At 39.5% G+C, this 25,542-nt stretch overlaps 1 protein-coding gene across 1 annotated transcript in view; it reads left to right on the top strand.

The window, feature by feature from the left end:
* LOC101861551 overlaps positions 1-25,542 on the top strand; it is a gene marked incomplete in the record, with an annotated part of 27,649 nt that continues 2,107 nt past the window's right edge. Inside the window, 25 exon segments of the mRNA XM_005111369.3 lie at positions 1-129; positions 4,859-5,132; positions 6,118-6,148; positions 6,949-7,065; positions 7,683-7,800; positions 8,304-8,369; positions 9,092-9,157; positions 10,162-10,343; positions 11,174-11,250; positions 13,494-13,567; positions 13,910-14,067; positions 14,563-14,770; positions 15,391-15,452; positions 16,185-16,244; positions 16,608-16,719; positions 17,369-17,416; positions 17,845-17,952; positions 19,006-19,050; positions 20,213-21,196; positions 21,932-22,054; positions 22,492-22,609; positions 23,137-23,290; positions 23,980-24,042; positions 24,292-24,364; positions 24,906-24,959. Coding sequence (XP_005111426.3) covers positions 4,862-5,132; positions 6,118-6,148; positions 6,949-7,065; positions 7,683-7,800; positions 8,304-8,369; positions 9,092-9,157; positions 10,162-10,343; positions 11,174-11,250; positions 13,494-13,567; positions 13,910-14,067; positions 14,563-14,770; positions 15,391-15,452; positions 16,185-16,244; positions 16,608-16,719; positions 17,369-17,416; positions 17,845-17,952; positions 19,006-19,050; positions 20,213-21,196; positions 21,932-22,054; positions 22,492-22,609; positions 23,137-23,290; positions 23,980-24,042; positions 24,292-24,364; positions 24,906-24,959 — 3,372 coding nt within the window.

Below are 25,542 nucleotides of genomic sequence, written 5' to 3'. Positions count from 1 at the left end.
AACGGAAATTGAGTTTGCATTCATTTTGCGTCATTGTTTACTTCTACAATCCAACAATAAAGGCTGACTTTGTGTGAATATATCCCAAAGTGTGAGATATTAGTTGACGTGTCGTATATGGAAAATTGAGTAAGTCTTTTTATATACTAACACGTTTTTACTGGTTTGATACCAATTATTTGTTTTGTATAATTGTTTTGTTTTCTCTCAATCAAGGAAAGGCAAGGGTAAGGAAGCCACACTTTCCGTACTTTCGCTTTCGGATTCAATGTTGTTTTCTGTCTCAAAATAAAACCCCAGGCCAGCTGACGAAAGTAGCTTTCTTTACACATAAGTTTGTGTCAACGTTGTTATGAACACACTTTTCATTACTATTTCATTCACAGCCCAAATTAGATCTAGATCTAGATCTAGGCCTAGGCTACACCAAAACCACAGGGTTAGGTCGGCCGGCGATTTTGTAGTTTCGTTCGTTAAAGTCAAGCAGGGGGGTTTCAGGGGGGCTTGCTCCCCTGACCTAAAAAAACCATGGAGGTGGGGGGGTTCAGGGGGGCATGCCCCCCTGAATTTTATCCTAATTTGATGTTTTGCAGTTAGGTTGCATCCCTGCTCTTTGTGTAGCCTAATTCAAATAGTATTTGTCTTCAAGACTTCTGGATTTCTTCTCTGGATGTAAACAAATGGATCGTGGACTTTAACGAACGGAACTACAAGATCACCGGTCGGCCTTTATATTATGAAGTGACTATTCCTCAGAACATTCGGAGAAATAGTGCCGATCTTTATTTCTCCGAACGGTTTCCGGCTTCCGGTCTCGTGATTTTTTGCCTATATTTATTGCGAGAGTTCGGCGCCCCTCTGGCCTCTGGTCTGGGAAGGAACACCGCATGGCAAGCCCGCCTACATACTCCCTTCAGTAACACCCACCACACACCCACCGCCATCATGAACATGTACACACACAAACTTATACACACACTAACTAAACATGATCAGTGGGCAACTTTTGAACGTATGATGAGCTGAGCTGTGGATGGAGAGACAGTGTGAGTGAAAGAGCGGGTGAAAGGAAGAATGTACGAGTGTATCCACAGGCGACAGCAACTACAAGACGACGACACCGACCCCCCCTGGCCTGGTCCACAGCTCACGAACAAAAGGAATGTGGCTAAGGCAGTGTTTTGCCTATATTATTGTCCATGGTTCGCAGGGTGCAAGGGAATGAGTGAGATTTTCTTAGTGTGTGCCTGGAGGGAGGGGGTGGGGTGTGAAAGTCATGCGGACGGGGATATGAGCCGCGGGAGAGAACACGGGAATTGAATGGATGAGTGACACTGAAAGAGAGGAACGACTCATGAGCCCTGGAGTGAATGGATCCTGTGTTTCTATTTTTGTATACTTTGAACTGTCATGTTACTGAATAAAGTCTGAAATAAAGCCCGAAAAATAAACACACACACACTCCTCACTCTCCACTTACACACTTACTACCACACACAGACACACTCACACACGCACATGCATACACACACACACACACACACACACACACACACACACACACACACACACACAGGAGCAAATTTTTGGGTCTATATCTATTTCAATTTTCAAGAGCTAGTCTAGAGATTTTTAGATGAGTGTAAAAACGTGAAAAAGAAAGGTTTCACAACAGGATGAAATCAAAATTAGAACAGCCCATAAACAACCACAAAAATTAACAAATAAGGGCGTGTGTCCACCTGTCCGAAGAAGATTCGCTGTTTTAACCATAAATGTGCGTAAATTTTTTTAAAAGTACAGGATATTACATGTAAATTATGGAATCACAGTGTCAGTCCATGTAATCGGTTTTGGTGGAAGTACGCTCTAACATAAGACATTTAAATCTATATATATATACATGTACATGTATATATATTTAGAATCTAATGAAGGTAGGAACACCAAATTAAATGACGTTACACTATGCTACACCCCCCCCCCCCCTTTTCCCCAACAAAAAAAATTGATAGAAAAACAACACATCAGAACAATAACAAGAAAAAAAAAGTACACACTAACAAAATAAAACACCACAAAGATTCAAAGAGGGAAAAATAAAAGTAACTGTAACGTATTCAATAAATCAACGGGGTGACAACAAGTGAGAAAGAGACTAAGTGAAGCTAAGTGAACTTTCTTTTCAAAAGTAAAGAGGTTCGGTTTCTTTCGGTTAAATTTGACTTTTATTCCCCGTCCAAAAAATGCCAAAAAATCGAGCCACGATTGATTGGTCGCGGCCGTGACAAAAACGCAGAAGCTAGTTCTATGTGTCGTTATCAATAATCCTCCGTAGATCTAGATCTAGACAGCACACGAATGAACACAACACATTAAGTTTAAGAGCAGCACCCTTCATAGGCGACACGTCATATCTGTGGCGAAAAACTGTTTGGAACTGTAGCATTTCTTTATATAAATATTTACTGCGGACATTTTTTTGGACCGATTGAACCATATTGTATACAAAAAATATTTGGTAGGCCTATACTCTATATAATATCCGAAATTTGCGTGAAAGGATATGATTTCAGAGTGTTCGGAGAAATAGTGTCCAGCTTTATTTTCTCGAACATTCGGAAAAATAGTGCCTAGCTTTATTTTCTCGAACGTTCGGAGAAATAGTGCCGGCCTTTATATTATTATAAACTAGATCTAGATATAGCGGAAGTGGTTTTAATTATGATTAGGTAGTGTCAATTGCCACAGAGTGACGCGGTGGCAATTGACAAAAATTGACTTTTTGTCAATTGCCACCGAGTAAATTGGAGCTCTTTTGCGTTTGCGGGTAGATCTAGCTTTTGTGCTCGAGTGCTCGGTGTTGTGCGTTCGCTTCTGTGTGTGTCACGTGTGTGTGTGTGTGTGTGTGTGTGTGTGTGTGTCTTTTCCTGACCCCCGTCCCCCGATTTATGTTCCCCGATATAACGTGAATTTCTGCTTGAGTTTGTGTGTTTGTGACCTTCTAGGCCTACTTCTAGAATTGCCTGTGTGGTTCTACACCAAAGTGTAGGCTAAGGCTAGCCTAGATCTAGATACGTCTCATTGAAAACACGCCAAGTTGGTAGCGGAGCTCGAGACTAGATGCTCATCCAATGAAATTAGTTGAGAACAAATTGACATATTGGACACTCATTATGTATAATGCTAAAGATAGAGTCTAGTGTTGTTTTCAGACTTGACACCGCTTCACTCAGTGGCAATTGACAAAAAGTCAATTTTTGTCAATTGCCACCGCGTCACTCGGTGTGACGCTACCTTATAATTATTCTCACTGGGGGAGAGAATAACAATAACCTGTCTGTCTCGCTATTCTCACCCTCTCAGGCTCAGATGACCCTAGAGGGTTCAAGGCTGAGGTTACCGGGGCTGATGCTCCGCACTTCACTGGATCGTGTTCATGTACGAATAGTCACAGTCAGGGTTGTCAGTTGTGCGTCTGGCCCAGATTTCATTTGGCTCTCTGGCTCTTTTTTGGCTCCAAACTCCAATGTTCAAGAAGTAGGGAACAGAAGCAGCAAGAAAAAGAAAGTTTAAAAAAAAAAAAATGAAAGTTAAGAAAAGAGCTTGGATTGCTTAAATTAATAAATTAAACTAGAACTAGAACACGATTAACGCCCTCGCACATTTGGTCTGAGTCTGAATAATTTACAACCCTTGACACTGATATTGACGATTAAGTGGGTTGAGGCCCTAGAAGAGATATATACTAAAGCTCACGTCTCGATTTTTATCGTTGTAATCGAAATATTTTTCATAAAATATTTAAGAACAAGGGTAGATCTAGTTGTGTGGTAATTTCGACAAATATAGGAAATGGTGTAATAGTCGGTTAGTGTAAATTCGTGGATCTATACTCTGCTCTATCGGCCCCTTTTTTGTGTCAGAAGTGACGTTATGCTGTACTCGGTTCAGAGTCCGAATATAATTTTTGTTTGTTCAGACTCGAGTCCGAATAGTCACTTCGTTTTATTTAAAGTGCAGGGTAGATCTACTGAACTACTCTCTGTAACTGTAACTTAACTAAGCTAGAGCAGCTCTTGCCTACATTCCTACATTTTTTGATTGGTGAGTACATCTTTTGATTGGTGAAGGTATCTTACTGAGCCTGTTGTACAGGTTAGTCTTTTTACTGCAGACTATCTAAAGAGCCCATTGTGCTGTAAGTGTAAAAGCTATCAATTAGGCTACACATTTGGATTATTAACTATTAAAGTTGATTTTGTCACACCTGGGTATAATATATATTTTATCATAACTCTATTAATAAATATTCCACCTTTTGGCGTAGGCCCAGGTTGTTTTTTTTTTACAACATGACGTCTTGTGTGGCTCACCACTCACTAGCCTACTCCATTTCAGCCATTTGTAATTGTGACCAATTTGTTAACCCTTTGAGCCCTGACCTCTTGAGGCTACCGTGCCCCTCTGCCTGAGCTCCTGAGTGATTTGTTTGAATTCATTTGTTCATGATTATCATATGAATCACATTCTTCCATATCTCACTCAGGGTAGTCTGTCCTTGTCATTACCAGCATCTATTTTAGAAAGATTTTAAAAATAATCAATAACGTCCTGTGTAGCAAACACTTTTCGTGCGAGTTTTGTCCCAGGTGGGCCATTTTGATGAGAGGGCCTCACTCACTGGTGTACCGATGGCTAGGCATGTTACGAGCAATTTTATACGCCTCCGGTATACAGTATGCAGTTGGCTAGGGTTCAAAGAGTAAGAAAACAAAACTCAAATGTTTGAACACTCCATATTATGACCACTAAACTGACTGATTATAGTTTCTTTCTTCGTCCTGGTTTTTTTCAGGTTATGGCAGAAGCGGTTGACAGGCAGTTCTACTCGGTTCCGAAGGGACCCCCTGAAGATGGCCATGAGTTTTATAATGGTCTCGGGTCACAACATTATAACAGAGTGCCAAATGGCTCAAGTCTTGGTCAGACCAGGGCCATTGAGAAAGATGCACTGCCTGCTGAAGTAGCCAAAAAATCTTCTGATAGTCAATCCGGCTTGTGCGCGTACATTGCCAAAAATGTTATTGGAGTTGACAAGACTTTCACCGGCCCTTTTGGCTTGCGCAAAGGTTAGTTGAGTTTGTTTTATTTGTTTTACCTACATTTTGTTAAAATCATGCTTTATCAAATCAAATTCCTCTCTGTTGTTTTTTTTTAATGCTTCTCTCTTGTACTTCTTGTAATGAATTCTGTATCCTTTCCTAGCCTCAGCAATTTTTAGATTTGCCTTTTGGTGTTTCAGAGCTTGCAGGTTTCTCTCTTGTTTGGTTTGCTGTTTATTTTTCAAAACCATTAGATTGCAGATCATTTGATGTGGTTCTCATCTATGCTCAAAGTTAAAGAACTAAGTATTACCACTGATAACACAGCATGCATCGTACAAAGTTTGAACCTGTTCGTTTGTGATCTCAGGTACTTTTTGTGTTCCATTCATTTGGCATTGAAGAATGAGAATGTGATACTGTTGCTATTGATAATTGTTGATGTTGTTGGTCCAGCAGTCCTATGGTTCATGCCACTTGTCCTTGTTCCTTGTTGTAGAGGGTGGGGGTGTGTTTGTTGTTGTTCTTTTTGGGGGGTCTAGTGGTTTTAGTGGTTATAGTGAGCTCAGGTTCACAATTTATGTCAAGCGTGTCTTAGTGATATATAAATGTTTGATGGGTGGTCACTGGGGTGTGTCTTCAAGCCAGACGCAGTGGCTTTAGCTAAAAAACAGGGTGCTTCATAGTGGTGACCAGTTGATGTGTGTGTAGAATGCCTGTCTGTGATATTGTGTAATTATTTATGTACAGATGTATAAAATGTAAATCATTGTAAAACAAATATTTGAAGAGGATGAGTGAAGTGAAATTGATTGATTAATTTATAATTGCAGTGTAGGTGAAAGGTTGGGTGCTGTTTATCTTAAGGGTTGGAGAAGGAAGCTTGATTAATAGGGGTAGAAGAATGTGTTAATGATCAGATTAAATTTGATCATTGTTTTTGCTCGTGATGAATAGAATAGTTTAGTTAGTATGCAGCCTCTGATATATATATATATATTTTTATCTTCAGTGACATATCTGGACTATGTGGCTTCTGGGAGGTAAGACCTTTAAGATGAAACACATCTGTTGCTTTTGTATCACTTTAAAGTTCATTTTAGTGGCTCTGACTTCCCGTGAATTAGTTATTGCTGTTGTACAGATTTTCAGCAAGAAGCCAGATGTCTAGCTTCAGTCAAAAGAATATCTCACGTATGAGAAACTTTTGAAATGATCTTTACATAAAAAACTGTTTTGCTCTTCTTGGAGGTGATTGTGTAATAGGTCGGCTCTTTTGTTTTTTGCTCTAAAAGCATTACTGAGTGGCGTCGGTGGCCTAGTGGTTAGGTTACCGGACTTGTAATCGTGAGGTTGGGCATCGGGGGTCCGAGCCGCGGGCCCCCGACGTTGTGTCCTTGTGAAAGGCACTCTACATGAATTTTCCTCACTTTACCCAGGTGGAAATGGGTACCCGGCTATAGACAGTGAAAGATCTTATCCGTATATTAGTATTTTAGAACTTATAAATGGCTGCTTACACTGTATGCTTCCCAGGAAGTTGAGTTTGTTTCAGAATGATCTCAAGTCTGCTGGGGTAATAGTATAGATTGTGAAGTGCATAGAGCTTGCTGTTGAGCGGGGATTTGCGCTTTACAAATGCTATCTATTATTATTATCTGCAGGTCTTCAAAAAATTTGTTAAAAGCATGAGTCGACATGCTTTTCTTATCATTTGCATTGAAAGGGGGTTTTTTTTTTGCTTTTGAAAAACTTTCAAGAAACAGTTTTCATGATTAGAGTATCACACCATCGATTTAATACAATTTTTGGTTTATCATCATTTCACATGTGTTTTACATAGATCCTTGGAGTTTATTGAGAAGTACATCCAAGACGAGGTTTTGCCAGAGTACGGCAACACCCACACCACCACCAGTGTGACTTCACTCCAGACCACTTTGTTTCGGCACGAAGCTCGGTGAGTAGCCTTCCCTTGAACGTGGGTGTGAGAAATGAAAACTATTGTTAATTACCAAGAGATTATTTTTTTCTAGAATGAGTCTTGGGGTGTGTCTGTCAACCTTTCATATTTTTGCTTTTGCCTTAGTATAGAAATGTTTATTATTACTGGCACACACACCCACGTTCTCTTTCAAATACTCACTTACCCACATATAAACACATGCATGCACCTCAAATGAATGTCTCTCATTTTCATTTTGAAAGTTCGTCTTGGCTTCTCTGGTGGAGAACATTGTTCATCATCTGTTGCTGAAGGTAGTATAGTTTGATTGTTAATCATGCCCTCATTTACACAATTTAGATCTCTTTGGAGGCAGTCTGTTTTGACCCTGTCAGTGGATGCTAAAGTGAATTGAGTGGGATACAGTATCCTACAAGGCTAATGGAGAATCAAACTGCATGCAGAGATCGACCCAGTGGGATATTGTAAATAAAATTTTTCCAAGCTATGGGGAGAAAGTTTCATGTAAGACTAAGCTTTGCTTTTCCTTTCAGGGATATTTTCAGCAATTTTTTCAAAGCTGTAGAAAGAAAGATGTGCAACTTAACACCACCACACTTTGCTTTTTTCAGGGATATCATTCGCAACTCTTGCAATGCCAGTGAGCACGACTCTGTCATCTTCGTTGGCAGTGGGACCACCGGGGCAGTGCACAAGTTACTCCACAGCCTCAATCTCAAGCACAGTCCGGTGAGTCATGTAAATCTGAGACAGCTCAAAAAGTGCTTTGTCAGTTACACAGTTTGGAAACAGCATTTGTACACCATGTTTATTGCCTCTATCTTTGTATCTATAATGTTGCAGTGGTTGTTCAATAATCAAATATGAGTAGGGTTAGAGTCTGTACAGTAAATATGAGGTTTGTTATCATGCAGTTGTTTATCTTCCCTGCTTCAGAAATTAACTGAAATGTGTGACTAATTTTGTAAAGGTGTGAAAGTTAACAAGCAATTCATAACCTGGCGCAAAAACTATTATTAGTGTGGCACCATGAACATTTGTAACCAGAACAATGACTGCTGAAATATCGCAAATGATTTTCATTCCGGTTGCTGTGGTCTACTTTCTTTTCTTGGGTGGTGTAAGGGCGCCACTGGTAGGTCCTCTTTGTATTTTCTTTCCTTGTTTGTCTCTATTTGTCTTTTCCTCATGGAAATATGTCGTGTTGATGTTTTTCTTTTTTCTCACTCTAGATTGTGTTCACTGGTCCATACGAGCATCACTCCAACATTCTGCCATGGAAGGAAGCTGGGGGTCAGGTGAGTAAGGCTGCTATCTCAATTGAACCTTTTAATTGCGCGGTATTGTGTAGTGTTTTTTCCCCTGTTTTTTCGTTTCTACTGTGGTCTATTGTCTATCTGTAACATTCTGTTAGGCTATTTGCTGCTACTTTCAGAAGACAGGAATTTGTTTTATGTGTTGATATTTAAAAAAAAAATTTTCATAGGGTATCTTCAATTGGGTACTGGGATGTGGTATCCCACTTAACCTGGTTTGGCCCAAATGAGCAGGGTTGGAGCACCTGACCTTGTAAATTATCTTAATTGTGTTTATGGGGGCGTTCACATTTTGTTGTTGTCAATGTTACTTTTTCTCTCCTCTAATTAACCTTTGTTGTTTCAGTAGGGTTCTGTTTAACTAAGAATTTCAAGTTTTTACATTTATCCCTTTTACATAAATTGTTGAAGTGATTCAGTGCAGAGTGTAATAGCTGCCACAGTCAAATGAAGAACAGATTATTCTTATTCAGTATCACAAATTTTTTACCCATAGGTTGTGTAAAAGTCAGTAGGTAGTATCTGAATGTAGGTTAAAATGCTTTGTGCACATGAATCGATTCATTCAGATGATGTTTAATTTCATTTTTGACATATCTTTTCCCATCCAGCATGTTTTTGTTTTTGTTTTTTTGTCTTCTGTTTGAAGAGAACAAAAAGGTTTCCACTTTTGTGATGATGTGTGCAGTGTGTTTTTCGTGCAGATTGTTCGTGTTCGAGAAGCTGCAGACGGGGGTGTTGACCTTGTGGACTTAGAAACGAAACTAAAGGTTGGTGGTCGTCTCAATTTGTGGGTATTTGTACAGTTGATGGACCCTACGATGGTTTTTTTGTTTCCTTTCTACTTCTCTGTGCTTTAAAGTGGGTGATCGGGGGACGCCACTGGTACATTTTTCTTCTATATTCTTCCCTCTGTTGTTTCTGTATATCAAGCTTGCTTTTTAATACTGAAGCACTGAATCACCATTATTGTGTTGATGTGTTTTTCTTTGCCCAAATAAACTGGACAAAGTGTGGCGATTGTTGAGACTAATCTCTGCAAACTTCCACTTTCTCATCTTGTCTCTGGGCAGTTCGTGAAGAGACTCGGCTTTAGTCAGAAATACTGGCGTGTGTGGTATAATGATTAGGAACTTTGCTGTGGCATGCACAAGGCCTGAGTTCGGTTCCTGCATGTGGAGAATTTTACTTGAGAATGTCTGTCTGTCTGCTGGCACATTATAGCCCTCTAAGCTCGGGTTGGCCCTGACAGGCAAGATTGAAGTAGCCTGACTCCTAAGTGGTCTTAAGTATGTCAGTGGGGGCGTAAACCGCTTGCCTTAGAAAATGTTGGGGTTTTTTTTAGTTGAGGTTTCACAGATGGACTCTGTTCTTGGTTTAACCTAAAGTGCTGTTGACTTTTAATAAGTATAATGAATATAATGCAGTGACATGTGGCATGAATTAACTTCACGTCTTTTATTGTAAACAGCTTCATCTATTAATTTTCCTTGTATATTTCAAAGATGATCACAGTTCCCATGGTGACCAGTTTTCATAGATGACCACAGTTTCCATGGTAACCAGTAGTTACCTCTGCCCATGCAGCTAATGATTTATTTTTGTTTCTTCGATACTATACTGCTGTCCCCTTTGTTTTCATTTGGGAAAGAGAAGTAGACTAAGTGTCGGGCCTCCTTAATAATGTAACAATACTTTTAAAATGATGCTCGCTTCAGAATTTTAGAAATTCTTCAACAGATCTTTTTTGTTTTCTCACCTCCATCCTCTGCAGGCTTATAGTGACACAGGCAGGCAGCTGATCGGTGTGTTTAGCGCCGCGTCGAATGTGACGGGTATCCTGAGTGACACTGATGCTGTGACAATCTGTCTGCACCGACACGGAGCACTGGCATTCTGGGACTATGCTGCTGCTGCGCCTTACATCAAGATTGATGTCAATCCTTACATTGGAGGGTAATAATTACTGTATGGAAACTGTGTGGCAAAAGTAAAGTATAGCCCTCCTTTTCAAAACGCTTGTCATAGTGCACAACTTTCGATGTCACCATGGGAATCGCATATTTGTATTACAGTGACAAGAAACAGTGGGCTGTGATTGCAGTGCTGCAAAAAGGCATGGGGAATTGAACGTTAATTTTACTGAAATTCTAACACTTGGGTCACATTATGTATCTTACATCAGGATCAGCTTGAATCCTGACATTTGAGGATCAAGTTCACATTTTTACCACGTGGAAATTGTAATACTTCAGTTATAAAGGATCAAGATGGACATGGCTCGTTACTTCAGAGGGCAATAATGATTATTATCTTGTGGGAATTGTAATATTTGAGTTTTATAGTTTGCCGTACATCAAGATGGACATGAGTCCTCACATCGAAGGGTAAAGGTGAGTTGTGCCATGTAGAAACTGTAATACTTGTAATGGTCCATATTAACTCCTCAAAATTGTGACACTTGAGGTACATAAGAGGCCTACATCAAGGTTGAAGTGAATCCTTGCATCTGAGAGGCACAGTGATTCTTTCCAAACGAATTTGTAATACCTGAATAACGTGCCTAATGTCCTGTTTGGTATTGCGGGAAAGAGGGGTGGTGATTCCTGATTTCCTATCAGTTTTCAAGATATATTTTAAATAATTTTTAGAACGTTTGATTAGCAGTTTGATTTCGTAACCTGGCTTGTTACAGCAGTTTCTCAACATGTTTTCATTTTTGCTTGAAGTGGAATCCATCTATGAACTGACGAATTGACTCACAATGCGTTCATTTCTTTCTGTAGACCAAACCAACACTTGGTGTACAAAGACGCCATTTACTTCTCTGTGCACAAATTTGTGGGAGGTACATCAACACCAGGTGAGAGGAAGGAACAGTTTTGTAAAGATTATGATAGTACTGTAGTAAGTTGGCAAAATGCCTTTTTTTTCATTCACAGCAGTTTTGTGATAAAGAGGCTTTTTGTCATTTAACCATTTAAAAAAGACGTTCTTCCGAAATTTAAATTCTAATTTATTAAAAAACTTGTCAGTTTCACACAATTAGTGTAACCGATTAAGTTTTTGATTTAGCAAATAAAAAAAAAATTGGCACCACAATTTAAAAAAGGTGTTTTGTCAGCTTACGGCACAGTAGTTGTTATAATAATAATAATTATGAGGGGGCTCTCGTGGCCTAAAGGTTAAGGTGTTGGCCTCTCATTCAAAGGTCCCGGGTTTGAATCTGGGTAGCGACCAAAAAATTTTCTTCTCTAAAATTGTCTCCTTTCACCTCCTTTCCTGCTCTCTAGCAATGTTCTGTTGTCTGCTTTCATTTCCACTTTCTGCCCCCATCCCCTCACCTCCTTTGCCCCCTCCTCTGGGCTCCTGACTCTTTCTGCAGCCTTTCTACTGCTACTCCTTGGCCCCCCCTTACCGCTGTCTTTCTGCCACACCCCTGATCTTCTGGTAGGAAAGATCTACACCTAGCCTTCTCGGACAAGGGCAAAAAATCTCGGAGGGCCCGTGTGCAAGTTGCGCACGTTAAAGATCCCTTGGTGGTCTAAAATCGATAAGAGTAGGCTTCGGCCGCCACCCGGGCAAAATTCAAAATTTCCTACCAACTGAAAATATTAGGTGTGTCCCGCGCGCTCAAACGACCTATGCAGTTGCGAGCGCCGTAAAACACTTTACAAAAACAAAACAAAAATTATGATAACGATAATAATAGTAATAATAATACTAATTTATGATAGTAATAATGATGATGGTGATGGTGATCATAATAGTAACATTAACAATGATAATAGTAATAACGAGCTGGGTACCCCGTTCGATGTAGGGACTCATAAGAATCAATCGTCAAGTCATTGTTCAACCAGTGTGCACTGCTTGTGAACGGAAGCCTGACTTGTTTACAATGGTGTCTTAGAAGATGGACTTTCCCAAGATTAGATCTAAACGAAACTAATGAAAAACTGAAAATTAAACAACAGTGACTTCAGACTCAGGAATATAACTGTGGACCCTATAGATGATTCTGAAGCACCGTTATTTTTTTTCAAATTCAAAAGTTAAGTGGTTCGGAAGTTTTAGACCCACCAAGTAAAACATGAGGCTAGATCTATACGGTTCGCACACTTAAAATAGTGCTCAGTATTGCGCGACAATGCGAGATAGTATCGAACAGAAGTACGGATTTTCTAAAATTATAGAGACAAAAGCGGCGAAATAAAGAAATTTAGCATTTTGCAGCAAAACTGTCTCAAAACTGAAAAAACGAAGGGCGTCATGATCTGGAGAATATTTTAACGAATCTTTTGGCGCAAACCACATGTCGATCGATGCAGCCATTAAAAAGCATTTTGAATAGCAAAATTTGGCCACAACAAATAGATAATAGATAACAATAATCATAATATCTGTCTCCTCTGGTCAATATCAGTCATAAGACGCAGTGTGCTATTATCACCTAAGAGGCTCGAAAGTAAAAAAAAGTTACTCTTCATGAAATTTTTGTCTTTTGGATCAATTGAAAGTTTCATGTCTTCTGCTTCATTTAAAATTAAAATAAAGGACTATAATTGACTATAAATTTCAAGTCTCTATCTCAATTTTAAGACCCCCATTGCTATTTAAACATGTTGCTCAACTTCGGAAGCCATTTTCTCCTTTTCATGTTTCCTCACCTCGCACAATTAAAAGTTCTTTATTTTCGTCAAATATGGTCATATTTACTTTATTCTTGTTTTAAATTGTAGGGAAAAGGTGGTAGTTATTTAAAATAATGTTAACTCAGTTTCGAAATTTCCTTCATATGATGGGTATTGACCGGCAGGGACACATATTGTAATGGTAAAAATATCTGATACTAATAACAATAATGAAAATGAAGATTATCATAAAATAAGCATAATAGTGAAGATGATAGTAATAATAAAAATGATGATTGTAATGGTAATAACAGCGATAAACAACTTGTCAGGTTGTGTCTAGTTTATTGTTAAGAGAAATCAAAGTTTTGACATAACAACATAAAAATTAAAAAGATAATTTCACCTTTCAAGGACACAACTTTCTGCTGTGCTATGGATTTGTATTTCTCTTTGCTTGTTCTTCTCACAGGGGTTCTGATAGCCAAGAAAAATCTGTTCCGGAACCCTGTGCCTCATGGCTGTGGAGGGGGATCTGTCTTTTTTGTGAGTACAGTCGAAATTGTTCAAGAAACAGGTGGACATCGTGGACAGTGTCATAATAATGTAGAAAGATTTAAAGGGGGGAAGTGGTCGTTTGTACTGCTAATTATGTTGGATACTTGGGTGGCTTTTCAACTGTATTTCAAGCGTGTTGGTTTGAACACACAAATGGGGAAAATTTTTTATCTGTTAGTAACAGTCATGAAACTCATCCCATATTGCTAGGAAATAAATACTTTTTCATAAGATAAGGGTATATAAGACTCATAGTGTATTTCTCTCTTATTCGCTCAAACAACTTGATGACTGTTGTTGACTTATCGTCTGGTTGTGAACCCTTCCCAGGTGCGTCGGGAGCAGCAGCGCTACCTGCAGGAGGCGGAGGTGAAAGAGGAGGGCGGGACCCCAGCCATCGTGGGCTCTGTCCGTGCGGGACTTGTGGTCCAGCTGAAGGAGGCGGTAGGCTGGGAGGTTATACAAGAGAGGGATCTTTTGCTTCTTCAGTGAGTATTTTTCCTATCTCATGTGGGTGAGGTGGTAGATTAGGGTGTCACTGCTAGTTCCCACTTCTTTATTGCCTCTCTGTTGTTTCTGTCTATCAGTATTACAACTTTCCTGGTGTTTATCTTATTATGTTGACATTTTCCTCTTTACTCTCAAGACTCACTAAGTTTCTATAAATGGGTTGAAAAGTCTCTCTGAAATGCTGCCTCCCGCCCCTTAAGTCCCTGCTTTTTCCCTGTGTGTATATATGCTTCGCTTTCTTCTCAAGTTTTATCTGTTTAGAAAAGTCTGAAACTGAAATACCTCTCCCGGTCTGTCCTGCCTGCCTGTTTCCCTTCACTTAATGAGCGGCATTGTATCTATATGCCTCTGGTCACTCAAACTCCAAACTGAAGACCAGCTAAGTTTTATCAAGTATTTTGAAAAGTCTGAAACTTTCATAACCCCCTGTTCTGGTCCTGCCCCGCCTCCCTTCCTCACCCCTCTCGCCACAGCAAAGCGACACAAGCATGGTCCGACAGTCCCAATCTAGTCCTGCTAGGCCCGACAACGGTCCGGCGAAAACTTCCTGTCTTCTCCTTCCTGGTCCGCCACGGTCCCACAGGCCGATTCCTCCATCATAACTTTGTGGCCGCGGTTCTCAACGACGTGTTTGGTATACAGGCACGTGGAGGGTGTGCTTGTGCCGGACCCTACGCTATGGTGAGTTGTAAATATTTTATGCTCCATCGACACAATATAACTTATTATTTTGGAGGCCGGCTACTTCATTCCTTTGTGCAAAGTGAGAGAGTGCTGTGCTCATGTTGTTGCTTTAGGAATAAGTTAAAGAGAAATTGAAGATTATTTTTTGTACCCCAAGTATCTTTTGTTGTGAATTTCTTTGATTTGAACTAAATGTCTTGAGATTGTCATTTGTGTTCTTTGTCTAAGATTCACAAGAGGCCCTGGGAATGTGTTCTGTCTCCTGCTAACTCAATCCTTTCCACACCCTAAAGGCTTTCCTCATTGTGCAGAGCCGTTGTGTAGGATATGTGTGAGGGTTCTGTCAGTTTGTGGGACCACGGCTCAGAGAGTTCTAATTATTTATAGGTCTGAGTGAGTCAAGACCTGAGAATTTTAAAAATTAGCAACGGGTAATAACTCTGTTCCCTCCTGGCTTCTGTGTCTGTCTAATGAGTTAAAATGTACCTGTATGTTTTTTTATCTCTTGACTTTGCTGAGAAAGGATCAGTTTTTTTTTTTTTCCATTGGTCATCTCATGATGTTTTCCTCAAGACTACCGTTTCAATCCAGAGTTGTGTTGTGGATGTTTGTTTCAGGACTTGCTGGGTCTCACTGAGGACAAGGCGAAACAGATTGAGGAGCTTATTGCTGAGGACAGGTGGGGATGGAGCTAATTTTGTTTTGATCTTGCTTTTTAGGGGGGTTTTTTTGTTTGGGGGAGGGCGGGCGCATCCAGTTATTATTTCAGTTTCGAAGTGGATATTAACTCTGAATATTTTGTGTGCCATTTCAGCAGGCACACTGCATTGTTCAGTTTTATTACTGTGGTAGCAAAATCCTACGTAACCCCAGAAAATCCATGTTATTTATAATCTAAATGTATGTTTGTTGCATTGAGCGTTCATTTCTACTCAGTTTTGGTGTTAATTTTAAGCAAATGGGTGAAGTATTAGCAGAATTAAGATGAAGTTTGTGGTGAGTAAATATTGGAAAACAAATACAATACTGGTTGTTTTCACACATGAAATAGCCCTCTGTATTTTAGGAGTTAAAATATACCAGTGGCACTTACACTAACTTCTGCATAGTAAAAAGCTCATGTTCAACTTGTCTAAAGTTTAGAGATAAGTATGGCTTTAAGCTTATTTGGGAGGGGTTGCACTATTATGTTACTTATTAAATTTTAAAGGTCGTTCAAAGCAACCACCTGTAATTCAAGACTACTACTTGTGGTCAGCCTACGTCACCACCCCAAAAATGGTTCTAATCAGTGGCTCACGCTAATTGTTAAGAAATTTTGATACCTAAAAAACTTATCTGCTGTTTTCTTCTTTGGTTCTGTGAAGTGATCAAAGTTACTTACATCTGCTGTGTTTCTATGTCCCTACAGCCGACTGGATCGTGTGCATCTGAGGAGGAAAGGGGAGTACTCGCACAGAGAAATCTTGAGGTATGTTTGGTGAACAATCGTGATTGGTTGTTAGTGGAAGTTTTGGTGTTGTCCTCCTTTTTCTTCTCCATCATATTTCTATTTTCCTTTCTTCTTGACCGAGGTGAGTGGTTGGTGGATGCTCTGATGTGTTCTGCTCCTTCTTTCCCATGAAACTTCTATCGTGTCCTCCATGGGGTGTTCTGAACTTGTTGGATTGTTTCAGAGAGTTTTAAAGGTTATCCACCCATTTGGCTGAGTCCTATCAGAGATGGATGTTAAAATCAGAAGTCCCTGCCTCTTAAGTATCCTTTCAGTGTTGAAAGGAGAGTTAAATCTGTACAATAACCAACACCAAACATTTTTGTTGATTTTTCCTCTCAGGCCAGGTTTTGTGCGTATCAATCTTCCCTACTTCCTGGATGAAGAGTGTGTGGACTTTGTGTTGGAGGCGGTGAAGATGGTGGCTGACCGGGGCTGGATGCTGTTGCCTCAGGTGTGGGGATATGAGTGTGTTTTTTGTCAGTGTGTGTGTTTATGTGTGTCTATGTTTGTCTGTGTGTGTGTATGGATTTTATGCTGGAGGCGATGAGGGTGGTGGCTGACCAGGGCTGGATGCTTTTGCTTCTGGTAAGGGGCTATGAGTGTGTTTGTGTGTGTGTGTGTATATGTATGTCTGTGTATGTGTGTGTGAATGTGTGTGTTTGTGTGTGTGTATGTATGTCTGTCTGTGTGTGTGAAAACTTTGTGTTTGATGCTGTGAGGATTGTGGCAGACCCGGGCTCTGTGCTGTAACCTCCTGTGTGGGTATATGAGTTTGTTTTGTCTGTGTGTGTATGCATGTGCTTGCGAGCACATGTGTTTGAGAGAAAGCAAGTGGACAAGGCAGAGAAAGAGGGGAGTGTTTTGGGATGAGAGTTAGCGAACTACACAGTTTGTACGCGACATCGGACTGACTGTCTAGCTGCTGTCATCGAGAACGAGGAAGAAGAAGAAGGGATGAGAGTTGTAGTTGCTGTTATAATCGATCTTGGGGGGGGGGGGGGGGGTTTGAAAGTAGGATGGTACTCACTTCTTGCCTTTTGTAGAACAAGTAGTGTCGATGGTGTCATAAAATATTCCCATTCATTACAATTTTGTTTCAGTATTTGTTCAATCCAGAGACAGGAGAGTGGAGACAGAGAAGTTTTCAGGTACGTTTTTTTGTGAACACAATTGACATGTTTAGTTTGTCTGACTTTTGTATGTTTATTTATGCTTGTTTTGTATCTGCCAAAAAAACAACAACTAGTGAGTTTGTAACGGAAGGACAAGATGGAAGTCCAATAGTGTTATCTGAAATATTTTCCTTATCATTTTGCTGTTTTAATTGAGGTTTAAAAGAAAAAGAATGATAATTTTCAAGTCATGTTATACTTACTGTGACTTACATGAAAAATGTTCCACCTTAATTTGCTGTTTTAATTGAGATTTAAAAAAAAAGAAAATAGAAGAATTATCACTTTTGGGGTTTAGCTGTACTTTGAAAAAGTGTCCACATCATTTTGCTGTTTTAATTGAGGTTAAGAAACAAACAAAAAAGTATACTGTAGTCTCTATAGCTGTGTATATCTGTCTGCAGACGTTCAAAGATCGCAAGTGGTTAGGCCACATTTCTTATGAGAACGGAGAGATGAAATACCACACGCCCCCACAGCATGTGAAGGGACCTCTCCCTTCCTCCTATCAGGTTGGTCTGACTTGGCAATTATAAACTAATCATGTGATTGACTGGGTAATTGATTTTTGACTGCGTGACTGACCTGATGATTGACTTTTGATTGTGGGACTGACCGTCTAGTTGCCTTTTTGACTATAGGAGTGACTGCATAGTTGCCTTTTTGACTGTTGGACTGATTGTGTAATTGACTTTTTTAATGTATGACTGATGGCTGATTGACACTTTGACTGTGTAACTGACCAAATATGTGACCAACCAGGCGACTGGCACTTGTGGTTAATTGAATGGCAGTCCATGTGCATGGATGAGTAGCTGACCTTGTAAATGGTCGAGAGATGAACCTTTCATCCGAGAGGGAGGTGAACTGTTAGTGTTCAAAGTTTGTTTACCTTAAGTCTGGTGCTTGAGGAAATTGATGGTGGCTGCCAATGGAAGAGACTGAAAGTGATAATAATTCATACATGAATCCTGCTCTTATATAACTAAAATGACCACAATATTACTTGTACACTGAAGAAATATCTGTATGAAGAAGTATCAGAGAGCTAAACGTTCCATTTGATTCTTTTTTTTTTGTTTCTCATGATTAACGTTTGTCTTCTTCATCCAATGTATAGTCAAAATTGTCCGAGACATAAACTCATGGTTGAGGAAAAAAGTGTTTGTCTTAGGCAGGTGTTAGTCACACACTCCTGAACATCTTGGACAGTGTCATTATAATATAGAAAACGTGCAAAGGGGGAGGGGGGACTTGGTTGTTTGTAAGGGTGACTAACTTGGTCGAGGAGAAAAATGTTTGTCTTGGGCAGGTGTTTGTCACACACTACAGAATGTCTTGGACAGTGTCATTATAGTTATATTATAGAAGAGATGCAAGGGGGGAAGTGGGACGTGGTCGTTTGTAAAGGCAATCGACTTTGACAGGTGGCTGTTAGAGAAGGTTCAGCTCTATTATCAAAGCACTGGGCAGTTTTTTTTAATCAGCATATTTTTCCCCCTTTGTCCATAATAATTTTAAAAGTCGTCAAATTTGTTGAGGTGTTTATTTGATGTTCTTTCCAGGATTGTCTTGATAAAGCCAGAAACATCTTTACTCAAGCTCAAAAGGTAAATTATCCACTTCTCTTGCCTGGGTGCAGTCATATGACCTTGCAAAAGAGACTGTGTACATGTGCCCTCACTTTATTCTTGGCAGCAGAGGGAGTGGTGTTCAGTAGTGGAGAAGAATGTTTTAATTGTAGTTTTCTGACTATCATTTGCAGAAATGTGTGAGAAGAGAATATATATATATATATATATATATACGCATGAAGGCATGAAATAGGTGTCAACCCATGAAAATGACCATGTCAACTTTATGTCCAGAGATCAATGAAGGTTCATTCATTCATTTAAAGCTCACTGAAATTTCGTGGAAGGTGTTATATATATATATATATATATATATATATATATACGCATGAAGGCATGAAATAGGTGTCAACCCATGAAAATGACCATGTCAACTTTATGTCCAGAGATCAATGAAGGTTCATTCATTCATTTAAAGCTCACTGAAATTTCGTGGATTTGATGCTTTGACAATTGTAGTACAGTTTAGAGGGATGGGCAAGTGCAATTTTTGTCTGCTTGGGTCCAGATTTGTGTGTCATGATTTTGGCACAAGTTTTTTTTTTGTAGATAAGTTTCACTTAGCCACCATTAAAAAAAATACAATTTTGTAGTAAAAGTTCATGGATTTTTTTTCTCCCAACAGAAAATTCTACTAATTCGAATGCGCTTCTACTTCAGAATAAAATTTGACTGGGGGGCATCATTCTCTCAGCATTCAGTTGGTATCATGGTGTAGTGGACCCAGGTTCAAACCCTCAATTTCGTTTTATGAACTGTTGTAGTTTGGGGAACTTTCAAAGGTTTTTATTTTTGCCTTCATGGTATGGCCCACGGGACTGAAAACGGACTCTAAATTTGAAGGTGCCATCTCTTACAAATCCCCACTGTATAGAAATGTCAGTTAAACACTGACAATTAATGATTGTTAACGCCCTGTTCTCTTGTAATGTTGTAGTGGGTGTTTGGCAGGTGTTCTGGTGTGGTTTGCTTCTATCAAACATCTATCGTCCTTATCTCCCCTTCTTCTTTTTTATGTTTGTGACTCTCTTGTAACATCTCTAATCTTCTGGGACGCTCATATGACCTTATGCAGTTGCGAGCGCCGTAAAACCTCTCCTAAAACTAAAACTAAATCTTGTGATGTTCCTTTCCACAGCTGAGACACAAGCTGGCCGACCAGAGCGTCATGTTTGACGAGCACGCTGAGACATTCCGCTGGTTCCTCTTGCCCAGCGAGGCCAATGCCTGTCTCCATGGGGGACAACCACGATATGTGTCACCTCTCGAGCTTCCGTTCTGTCCGCCTGGACTCCTAGACTGGCTTGGGTTTGTGGAAGAATCTCTGGAGAGACGTACGGCCTCTGAGAGTGCCGATTCGGAAAGATCTTCTTCAGTTTCTCTACAAGATTCTGGTACTTGTGGTGATAAGCATGTGAAGGGTTCAGAGAAAGAAGCTGTTGCTTCATTCTCAAAAGGTTTTGTTGAAGTTCTTAGTGAAGGGTTCAAAGAGGACATCCCAGCTGCTTCAGATGGGTTTACTAATGTGTCAGATGTGTCGAATGTTGAAAATGCTAGATTGAAAACAACAACAGATATCAGTGAAAAGTTGACGAAAACAGACAATGAGGCGAAGGCTTGTGGTGAGACAGGAAGTGAGTCAGACATGAATAACAGCGACGTTGAAAAAGAAAATGTTTCACTGCAACAGAGTGAGTTACAACCTTCTTCTCATCACAGTCAGACTGAAAACACAGTCTGCCGTATTGCTTCTGATAAAAATATTTCTTCTACAAATGCTAGAACTGGGCCAGAAGTAAACGGTGCTAGCCTTTCTCTCCCTGTCGTGCCTGGTGTTACACATGATTCAGCAAAACCTGAGAACTCTGTCTCTGATCCAAAGAGTATCATGCGCTCAGATGGTGATGGTAAAGGAAATGATAAACATGGCCAACTGTCTAATGGAGAGATACCTCAACCGGATTCGACCAATGAAAAGCCAACGTTTTTCTGTCCCCTCGTGAGGAAACAGAAGGACAGAGAGGTTTCTGGGAAGGGTGCATCTACCAGCGGAGAGGGGGAGAGCCCAGTGGCAGTGAAGTGGTATTCCCCACCGAAGCACATCTTCAAACCGACAGTGAGCGTAAGTAATAAGCTTAGATGTAAAATATTTCTGCTTCAAGTTTTCATTGTGTCTGTGTACCAATATGGCAGAATCTTGCTCCCTTATACCCAGACTTTTGCTTTTGAAATGGCTCTTGTTTGTGAATCATTTTCATATTGTCATAATGTAGAGTGACTTTTTGTCCGTAGAGCGTCTGAACGTGTACATGTGTATTATAATTCTTTGTTTGCATATATTTCCATATCTGTTGACATTTTTTTTTCGATTTCTCGTATTAATATTTTCTGTTGAGCATTTTTACTTTTTCATTGCTTGCATTAGTTTTCTGTCGAAAATTTTCCAATGCAAATATTTTGGCCTCTGTTCTACATTTTACTTTTATGTTTCACATAAGTAAGCATTTCCATGAAACATTAAATTTTTGCATTTCATTTTGGGACCTTCTGATAAACTTTTAACTGTTTGATCAAGATTCTAACAAATCTGTAGGCATGTAATGTTCTACAATATGTGAAGAGTGCTAACAAAATGAGTTACTTCTCAGATTCAAGCCTTCAGGAAATAGATATGGGAAGTTTTTACAATTTACATGTATGAAATAATAAAAGACAGGTTATAGTTAATGAACATGGCACCAATAGGAAATCTACAAATTTGACCCTAATGTTGATTTTTGGCCAATATCTCCATTTGTGGATTGCGAGAAGTAACTCATTTTGTCAGCACTCCTCACATTTGTTTTTTATGTGCCAGGCCCTGGAAGACTTCGGCATGCTCCGAGATGGTGACCGTGTGCTGGTCTGTCTGTCCGGGGGAAAGGACTCGCTCTCCCTTCTCCACACCATGAGACAGCTACAGTTCTACACAAGGGGGAAGGTAAGTTCATCAGGGGTCAGAGGTCGGGTGAGTCAGGGATGGGTTATGTCAGAGGATGGTAGGTCACCCCTAGAAAAGAACTTATTCTCCCTGTTCCTGACAATGAGGCAGCTAGTTTTTGCACCTGGCGAAAGGTAGGTCAATCAGGGGTCAGGGTGGGTCAGGAGTAAAATGTTTCATATCTTTTTTATGGTAGTTATTTGGGTCTGTAATTCATGTGTTTTTCTGATATATGTTTCTTTTCACACTTTTTGTGTTCAAAAACGAAATGACTTACTTTAAAAAAGTATTGTTAAATCTCTTTGTAAGAGTTCCATTCTCTGTACTCTCTTTTCTTTCCATATACTGAGAATTATTGAGAAAGGTTGCTTTGTTGCATTGTTTGATTTTTATATTGCATATAGTGTGATTCTGTTTCTGTTTGTTTTTTTCATCAGGGCATTCATTTTGACCTTGGAGCGGTGACTGTTGACCCCCAGACCCCAGCCTATGACCCCAGCCCTCTGAAGGCCTATCTAGCTACCTTAGGTGTCCCATATTTCTACGAGTCTCAAGGTTAGCACAGGAGTTTTGGATTTCATGTGTTGTCATGAGTTCACAAATCAATGTTGATGTATTCAAGAATGGGTTTTGTTGTTCACCAAGTGGGCGATACACAGTGGCAGCTACCAATAACGTATTGAGTAATTGTGTTGCTGTCACTTTGCATATTAAATAAAATTGATGAATTACAGTATTTTTGTTTGTATTTGTGTCATTGTAAACCAAATTTCCCCATGAGAGTCAAGTAGGTGGTTGGGGGATACTGTGGTTTGGTTTGATCCTTCTTTCCTATCGAATGTCTGTTGTCCTTATCTCTCCTTATTTTGTCTGTTTGTTGCTCTCTTGTAACACCTCTAATCTTCTGGTGCTCATATGACCTTATGCAGTTGTGAACGCTGTAAAACCTCTACTAAAACTAAAAAACTAAACACTTACTAAAACATTATAAACGAAAATCAAATATTAGTTTGTTTTTTTAAATCTACAAATTTGTAATTGCTATTTTATCTTTCCTTTCCACCTCCCCCCACCCCCTTCAGGAATCTTGGAGACTGCTGAGAACCTGCCCTATGAGTGTGCCTCCATCTGTAGCTTCTGTAGCCGCATGAAACGGGGTCGGATCTACGCCGCTGCCCGCAGGGAGGGATACAATGTCCTGGCTCTGGGACAACACTTGGATGACCTCAGTGAAAGGTCAGGGCCCACAATGTCAAACATCATATGTTAGACTTTGTCCATCCACTGCAGAAGGTGGCCTGCTCATTGTTTAACAGAATGCCTCTGAGAGTATTATGGGCGCTTTGCGTTCTTCTCGATGTCTGATCTGACACTGGAGATGCAAGGCTGGAAAGGACGTCAAACAGCTGGACAATTTTTATACCCCTTCCCAAAAAGTAGTCTGGAAAACTTTTGACAGCAATGCTGTCAGGGACAACCATAGAACTGTACAGAAGTTTTCAAATCTCTTATCATAGCTACATCAGATTTTTTGTGATGTATTGGACCAAAAAATAATTCTCGTGGAAATAGTATTTGTGACTTATTTGTTATAGAGAAGGAATCAAGCTGTGAGGTCTGAGGATAAAAATCAAAACATCCTTTGGAAACAGGTGGTTGGAGGGCACCACCTGAAAATCTTGGAGAAAATATTTGTCTGTCTTAGGTTTTACATGCTGTAAATTATCATAATTGTGTCAATAGCTTCTCTTTTAAACAGTATTCAAACAAACAGCATGTCCTTTGCAAATGAAAAGAAGGTCCTTTAACAAGTTTGATTTGATTTGAAAAGAGACTGAGTAGCATTTCATTTATTTTACTTTGTGTTTTTAATCTGGAAAATTTTTCTGTGGAGTCATTTTTTTTTCTTCTGTTTTCTGTTTCAGTTTCCTCATGTCTTTCTTCCACAACGGGAGCCTGACCACCATGAAGGCTCACTACACAGTCAAGTAAGTGAATGTCAATCCTGTGCCTGTGTGCTTCTTTCTTTGGGGGGTTTTTGTTAATATTATTTAGTCTCATTCATTATGTAATTTTTTTTTCCCCACTTTGAGAAGACTTCACTAAAACAGTGCTTACCTCACACTTGAATCTGTTTGACACAAAGTCTTTGTAAGTTTAAAATCTAAGATCATGTCTTTTTTTGGTGAATGAGACTTGCGAGGCAGAAAATAACAGCATCATCTTTTCCATTTCAGGCAGGGAGATTTACGAGTGATCCGTCCTTTTGTTTACGTTCGTGAAGCAGACCTCAGACATTTTGCTGAAAAGGTAAAACAAAGCGATGTTATTCTGGAACTTTATGACAGAAATTGCCCTTGGCCTCAGAAGAAAGTGTGCCAGAATGTTTTGTTTCATTTTTGTAACAGTAGTTATTAGTTTTTGATACTTGATGTCTTTTGTTGCTTTCTGGATTAGCATTATGGATGCTTTTGAGGCAGACTAGCATCGGTGGTGTAATGGTTATGTTTGTTGCCCCTTTACCCTGAAGATGTGTTTGATTCCACTGTAAGGAAGTCATTTTTATCTAGAATCTCCGTCTATATCTACAAGGATCAGCTCACAGTTCGGGTTTTTTACATCTTTAGTGTTGCAGTTAGGTGCCTTGTTGTTACACGCAGAAGATGAACGTTAGATTTCCGTTAAAGAATGCATGTTACATATCCATCTCTCTACTTAGACCTTTTATCCCACTCAGCTTGAAGATTGCCTTGACAGACAAGGTCACAGTCATGGCAGTCCACCTTGTAATAATCCAAACTGTGTCGATTGAGGCCTAAAACTCAAACAAATGTGGACTGTTCCTCCACAGAACAAGCTGCCAGTTATAGCAGAGAACTGCCCTGCTTGTTTTGAAGCCCCCAAGGTTCGTATCTCTTGACAGAATGTTTAACTTCAAGTTTCTCTTTGACAGAATGTTTATCTTCAAGTTTCTCTTTGACAGAATGTTTATCTTCAAGTTTCTCTTTGACAGAATCTTTATCTTCAAGTTTCTCTTTGACAGAATGTTTATCTTCAAGTTTCTCTTTGACAGAATGTTTAGCTTTGTTTTTGTCCTTGCCAAGTTCTGTCGGAGTGTATGGCTTTCTTTTGCTTTCTTTGTTCTTGTTTTGCATTTCCAAATACCAGTGATAAAAATAGTAATGGTGATAATAATAGTAACTATAATAATAATGATAAATAAATTGCAACCATATAGTGCATATATATATATATATCCAAATTTTAGATTTGGCTGTGTTTGCTTTGACATTTATTATTAACGTTTAGAAACATTCTCTGCTTCAAGGTAATCGTCAGTACAATAATATGTGACGTACATGATACACTGTAAGGTCAGTCTTTCTTGTCATTTCCCTGAAATAAATGACTTTTATTGTGAATTATATTGTTTCACTGTAACTCAGTTTCCTTTCTCTCTTCCCCTCCCCCATCCATCCCTCGTTTCT

This window comes from Aplysia californica, unplaced genomic scaffold, assembly GCF_000002075.1.
Source record: "Aplysia californica isolate F4 #8 unplaced genomic scaffold, AplCal3.0 scaffold01049, whole genome shotgun sequence".
In the NCBI taxonomy this organism is placed as follows: Eukaryota; Metazoa; Mollusca; class Gastropoda; order Aplysiida; family Aplysiidae; genus Aplysia; species Aplysia californica.
The sequence above is the reverse complement of the archived record's forward strand: the minus strand, read 5'-3'. Positions and strand labels throughout refer to the sequence as shown.